General features: G+C 39.5%; 1 protein-coding gene across 1 annotated transcript in view; it reads left to right on the top strand.

Annotated features, from left to right (window-relative positions):
* The window catches only part of LOC104540000 (receptor-type tyrosine-protein phosphatase N2-like), a gene marked incomplete at its 3' end in the record, with an annotated part of 56,675 nt that overhangs the window by 21,607 nt on the left and 27,877 nt on the right, over positions 1-7,191 (top strand). The window contains exon 7 of the mRNA XM_010183686.1: positions 6,581-7,022. Within this exon, the coding sequence (XP_010181988.1) occupies positions 6,581-7,022 (442 nt within the window). The remainder of the gene's footprint in view (positions 1-6,580; positions 7,023-7,191) is intronic.

Below are 7,191 nucleotides of genomic sequence, written 5' to 3'. Positions count from 1 at the left end.
TGAACCTGGTAGCCTGACAGAGGTGAAGCTGCTTCATCTCCGTGTCCTCACATCTGGGCAGTAGCCAGGTGAAGCAGGTACTGCCAATAGGCACTGTGGTGCCGTGGTCTGACTCCGGTTTGGCACTCAGACCAGCATACACATGCACATGCACACAGAGTAGAAAGCTTCTCACACAGAAAAAAGACTTAGAAATAGAGTTTATTAAGAAGACAGGACAGACTGTGGTGATCAGACACAAGGCATGGCCAGACAAGCATACTGGTCAGCCTGCTACATACCAGTCCCTTTCACTCCCTTTTCCCATCATTTACTACAGCTGTTTCCAGCTTGATTCCTCCGTCTCTGGTCCTTTCTATAAACATCCCATAATGTGCCTTGTACAGTGACAAGATGCTCTTCAAGTCCCACACACCTGTACGCCGCAACCCCTTCAGTCTTCAGTGATCCAGAGAGCTTCTCCCATTGACCCAGCTGGTGGGTGGCACTCCTGGACATTGTGGCTGATGGCTTGCTGTGGTGGCCTGGGGAGAAGCTGGGACAGGGCGCCCTTGGCATTAATCAGTTTATTGAGGTTCATCCATCTGTCATTTTTCTCCGCTTCTTTATGTGTAGAGGCAAGACAGGTTATCATGATGTGTAAAACTAACATTTCTGTCTGTGGTGAGCTAATGATGAGTGCCAAGGAAAGACAATCCAGCACTCCTTTTACACTCCTTTTACAAAGCAATTGTTTTAGAAACTTTGCTTTAACCCATAGGATGGAGGTTTGACAGAAACTGTGAGAACAACCAACATTTAGTTATGAAGACTAAAGCTAGTGAGTTCCTCAGCGGTTGAAGAAATAGCAACTAATGCTAAAAATGATGCATTCGGAAAGACTGTTGGAGAAGGTTCAAGGGTAGGCATGCGGCTAGGAGCATTGCAAAGGAGAGCAAGAATGGGTGGGAACATTTGAGACTTAAAAGTGAATTTTTTAAATAGTAAATTCTACATGAAAGAAACTGATGTATTTATCCTCTTTTTTCTTTTGTTTTGGGTGGTTGTTTTGTTTAAGATTGGTAGAATATGCTGCTCACAATCAAGTCTCTGTCAGCTGAAATTACGGCCATGTAGGTTATTGAATGGCATACAGTCAGACCCAGACAGTCCTGTTACACGGTGGTTTCACAACCAGAATTAGAAAGCAAAGTCATCACTAGTTTTGATCAAAGGAGACTCTGAGGACCGCTTTTGCTTGATCAAGCTTTTGACACTGCAAACTACAGGGTGTTAATTAACAATCTTCACCATCTTTACTTCTCTGATGTAGTTCTTAAATGGTTTCAAAGCCGTTGTAATTCTCAGAAAGAAAATAGGAGATAGTTACAGAAAATTATTAGTGAAATAGTAGGTCAGATGAGATGACTGTAATCATGCCTTAATTTTGCCTTAAGCCTGTGAATCTGTCAAAAGACCATGGCCTGATGCTATCCCATCACTGCAGGAGGCACTGGTTTGGCCTCTTTACCGGTTTCTGGATTCTCAATTAATCTTCCAAGTTCTTGTTTTTTATGGAGTGATTTCTTGCACAGTATAATATTATTATCTATAGCAAGTGAAAAAGTAATTATCAGTTGATAGAAAAGGCTTTTGCTTCACTAGTGCTCAGAAAATTGATTTTCTTCATTGTTTTTACCTGTTACTTTGACAGACCTAACACTGAACTTGGTGCAGGGTGTGTAACATCATGTCTACAGCATGCAGAGCCTTGTAAATAGAGGTCCCCCCTTCAGATAGCTTGAAGCTGTCTGGAAGCCTGCTATGATAATGTAATTCTCCTCTTGTACTCAGCACTGGTGAGGCCTCACCTCGAGTACTGTGTGCAGTTCTGGACCCCTCGCTTCAAGAAGGATATTGAGGTGCTGGAGCAGGTCCAGAGGAAAGCAATGATGCTGGTGAAGGGACGAGAGGGAAAGCCTTATAATGAGAAGCTAAGGGAGCTGGGGTTGTTTAGCCTGGAGCAGACTTGGGGGGAACCTTATCACTCTCTACAACTACCTGAAGGGAGGTTGTAGTCAGGTAAGGGTCGGACTCTTCTCCCAGGCAACTAGTGACAAGGCAAGAGGGCATAGCCTGAAGCTGCACCAGGGGAGGTTTAGGCTGGATATTAGAAAGCACTTTTTCATGGAAGTGGTGATCAGGTATTGGAATGGACTGCCCAGGGAGGTGGAGGAGTCACCATCCCTGGAGGTGTTTAAGGAAAGGCTGGATGTGGCACTTAGTGCCATGGTCTAGCCGATGTGGTAATGTTAGGTCATAGGCTGGACTTGATGATCTCAGAGGTCTTTTCCAGCCTCAATAATTCTGTGATTCTGTGTGATATCCTCCTGACAGTGCAGTGCTGTATGGCTACAGCAGCTCACCAGCTGAAAGAATTAAGGTGTTTTTATCCAAGGTCTGGCTGCTTTAGCTGAGATGCTCTCCAGACACAGCTGTACTGCTTACTCAGCTCCATCCCCACACTTTTGCACCATAATCCACTCCATAACTTCCATTTGGCCTTCAGGTTTCGCTGTTGGCTGCATTTCTCTCAAGGTAAAGGTGAGTTGAGGTGTACAAATTCACAGCCTGCACTCCTGTCTGACACTCAGGTAGATGGTGCTACTTGTACTTCTGTTTAGTAGAAAAAGCTAAACTTCTTTCCCTCCACACACTGAGTTAAGAATGAGATCATTTCATATTTTGGTAGATTTTGAGAACTTTCATGTTATCCCACCATTGGTGAGGGAGGGCCTGGTTCCAGTGTTTGTTGTGTTTGTCTTTTCTAATTTTAGAGAGCATACTGCCACTGTCTCAAACAGGCACAGTAAATTAAGTATTGTAGGTGGAATCACGGTCCAACCAAATTTAGGTGGTAGCAAACATTAATTAATATCTGAAAATGCATCAAACAGAAAAAGCTAAATGAAACTGAGGGAGGAGGATTTCTTCTTCATGCATTCCTAAGGGATTTTTTTGCCTCCATGTGCCTTCAAGATTTAGCAAATATATCCTCAAGAAATGAGGTATTTTGTTATAAATTTAATTCCATTCCTTCTGCACTTGGGCAAAATGTTCAAATCAATCTACCCCTTAGTGAATAAACTGAACAGCATTTATCCATGCCTTGCATTGTATGTATCTAATCATGCCCTCTTCTTAAAGTCGACTTTTTTAGAGAAAACATGTAGTCCATAGACTATTTTACAGTGCATCTGCAAGGTGTAATTTAATGTGCCCTTCTGTGAACTTTCATGCAGAACATGTCAGTGAATTACATACTTAACCATACAAGACATTGCCCTAACAATTCCGTCTTCAGAAAGGTTAGTTGGGTTTTTTTGATAATGTGTGAATTATTGAGATAGCTTATTTGAAAAGTGGTGAAAAGAGGAAAACCTTGTGCAGATGGAGACATAAGGTTTTTTAAACTGAGTTTTTTAACGATTCAGAGTACTTTTTGAAGATGCTGTATCAGTAATATAATTAAACAGCCTCTCATCTATTAAAAAAAAGTTATTCCTGATAGTAATAGGGACTTGTTCTAACCCTATTCAGTATAAACCTGTTATATAGTAACTAAAGTATTCTTTCTTAGTTCTGCAGATTTCATTTAATATTTATCTTTTTTTTCAATTACTGAAGTAATTTATATAAATTCAGTTTAATCAATATAGAAATTAATATTCTTTTTATTTTTTTCCTGCTCTTTTCCCTCTGCTTCTCCGTAATGTTAGCATCTTCTCCAAAGGCACCAAGAAAGCAATTTATAGATTCCTCTTTTTACAGACCATGGATTATGCGATTTGACTTTGAAGTAAGTCAAACTAGCAATGTCCATGTTCAGGAGGTTAGATTGCAGAAACACCTCAAATAAGATTATCACAACGCTCTGCAATTTTTATTAATAACTTAAGATGTAAATTGTCACTGAATTCTAAACTGCATATAACAGATATCCTAGAAGATATCCTATCTTTATAAAAAAGAAATGCTTTTTTAATAAAAAATATATGTTGTTTGTTGTTTTGTTTTTTTTTTCCCATGCCACTAGCACAAACTCATAGTCCAGGATTGTATTTATCCATGCTGCAATTTTACTTGGATTTCACCTTGCATATTTTGACTGGCAAGTGTATTTTTGGTGCTGTGTTTTGTTTGAGATGAGGTGGAAGGGCTGAGGAAGGAGATTTTTTCTCATCCAAGTTGAGGATGGCCACACCATACAGATGTGAGATCCCTTTAATTAAGTCAGACGAAGCTGCATCGAATGGGCTGGTATCCGAGTGCACTGTGAAGACAGCTGAGCTGTCGGTGCTGTACTTTAATTAGAACTTTTAATATTTCATCCCTTACTACCTGAAGTGTGACCTGTCAAGCTGCTGAGAGGCTGCCCCTTCTTGACAGAGGTGCAGCTTCGAGTCCAGGACTCGCATGCACTTGCATCCAATTTGTGTACAACCACTTGGTGTTTTTGTTGTGTTTTCTTTCTGTCTACGAGAGCAGGAAATCGCAGATTTGTTAATGTTAAAGGATATTTGGGACTTGTTAAATAGTTCATCAAAAGCCAGCCCAGATCTCCTGACCCTTTCACAACTGATTTGAGAGTGTCTATCAGTTTTGCTCCCTCAAAGATGTGATTTATTATAAAGCTTTAGAGGCAAAAGAGACAGCTGGATATAGGACAGAGATCCAAATGAGGGTATGGTCCCACAAGCTGGATTTAACTGACTTACTGTCTTTTCATGGCTGAATGGGGAATGTCCATTTCCCCCCATCATATTTCTGCCTTTCCCATCTCCATGTTCTTCCTTTCCTTGTCCCCAGAAGGTCCTCCAAAAGGTGGCAGGGTAGGGAGTACAGGGGTGGGGAAGACAGGCGGCAGTTTATGTGATTTCTCTGTAAATGGCTTGGTGTGTCTGGGTCTGCTTTGTGTCACCCTCTGAAGTTCCTTCCAGGGAGTGAGTGTCATTAAAGAGTTAATTACCCCATGCAAAAGCCCGTTGAAATTGAGAGATAAATGCATAGGACTAGTAGTTTTTCACATCTAGGGTTTGCTATTAAGTATGTAAATGGCGTGCAACTTGTAGCTTGACAACTGGCTCCCTTCTTGGTGTTGATCAGAGCTGTGCATACCCTGCAGCTGGTGCACTGAACTGAAGCCGTGGAGCTGTTGTTTGATGCAGTTCCCAGGGGACATTAAAATATTTCATACACAAAGCTGCTTGATCTCTAGCTCTATAGTCTTTGACACTGTCTTACTCTAGCCCAATTTCTTGGTATTAACATAGCATAAAGTCTGAGTTGTGTCATTCTCTCTCTAATCTTCTCTTACTTTTTAATAATTTGATCAAATAATGTTTTTTTCTGCCTGAATTCTACAGAGGTGTATAGTCTCTGCACTCTCTACATGTATTTTGCGGGTCTTTGTCATAAACCATTGTGGTACCAGTGCACAGAGACACCAGTGATGCACTATAATTTGTAACAGTGAGAGCTGATATAATCCCTGTCCTAAGTTTTCCATGTTGTAATGTAGTTTGTATGACAGTTTAAGGAAGAAACCACAGCAGAGAAGAAGGACCCATTCTTCAACACACACAGAGGATGGGATGCAACTTCACCAAAGTGCCATGAAGGAATTACAAAGAATCTAATTGGAATAATTCTGAATAGAAACAAACCTCTCAGTTCAAATTTATATTTAGCAGGGAGTTAAGGAAAATTATTTTTGAAATTATTTAGGAGGGTAGCATTAGTTTAATAGGGAAATTTAGAATTTGTCCTCAAAAGAAAATTTGATCATCAACAAAAAAATGGCCAATAACCAATAAATGTTGTCTTGCATTCCCATCTGGTGCATCCCTGAAAATCTGAAACTGAACATAGAAAACTCTAGTGCCAGCCCACCTCTCTGCTTTTTTCCCAGCACTTTTTCAACAAAAACCATCTGTTTAGTTTGATTGAAATATTTTTTTACATTTTTTTATTGCTGAGTTGTTTTACCTGAAAATAATACAGAAATTAAAAACCACTTTAAAGGCTGTTTTTACATTTATTTATACTGTCAGAGCACATTAGAGATTTAACTTAGTGAAAAAAAAAATTAAATAGAACTAAGTATATATACAAAGGAATTGTTTCACTTTCTTGATATTCTTTAAAAAATGACAATTTGATTTTACTAGTTAATTTTTGGTAAGTAATCTGAAAAAAAAGTTATTCTTACATTCTAGTAAATGAAAGGGGAGGTGTCTTTACTAAATTTTCTTTGTCCAGCTGAGTACAAATAGTGCATACATAGCATAAAGTCTGAGTTGTGTCATTCTCTCTCTAATCTTCTCTTACTTTTTAATAATTTGATCAACTGTTTTACAAAATTTGTATCAAAGTGATAGTGCCTCTTTAAAGCAAAATTACCAGTTTAAAGTTTGCAATCTACGTATGCATTACAAATCCTAATTATTAACTAAAAGTTATGCCTGTGATTCCTGCATAACAATAATCATCACAAAGCAATAATGACCCTGTCCTTTTTTCCACCTTCTACTCTCTCTAGAGTTACATCTATAATGATCCTATCAGGTACTACATGATGCAAAAACCTAAAGAAAAAGCACCTCCATCCCATCAAAAGCACGCTGAAAATCTCCGTGGGAGGACCTTCAACCAGCCTCAGCCAGAGTCAGAAATGGGGCTTGACCAAAAAACTCTGATGGCTGCACTGCACACATACATCACCCAGAACTTGTCAGCACAAAACAACGAGAAAAGCTCTCACAGCAGGACTAAAGGGTCTCACGTTCAAGCTGATAGATTCTACACTTCACAAGTGAGTCCTTTTGATGGAATTTTTGCCAAAGGAAAAGCAGAACATTTTCAAATGAAGAAGCTGTTCCAGCCAGGACCTGCATCTGGGGTGCTGGGGCCAACACCTGAGATGCTGAATCACAAATCTGCTTCCCAGGATGATCCAAAGGACCCTCTAAGCACAGTGGATGGTAAACCTGATATTTACTTATTTTCACTTAGCTGAAGTTTCCCTCATGTTCACTGAGCATTTCTGAGGAAAAAAAAAAAAAATTAGACATTCTGATCTATCTCCTACTATTGGCATACTTATATCTACCATAATACTCACAGTAATAATATTCACTATTCTAACTTCTC

Source organism: Mesitornis unicolor, unplaced genomic scaffold (assembly GCF_000695765.1).
Source record: "Mesitornis unicolor isolate BGI_N332 unplaced genomic scaffold, ASM69576v1 scaffold11364, whole genome shotgun sequence".
NCBI lineage: Eukaryota > Metazoa > Chordata > Aves > Mesitornithiformes > Mesitornithidae > Mesitornis > Mesitornis unicolor.
The sequence above is the reverse complement of the archived record's forward strand: the minus strand, read 5'-3'. Positions and strand labels throughout refer to the sequence as shown.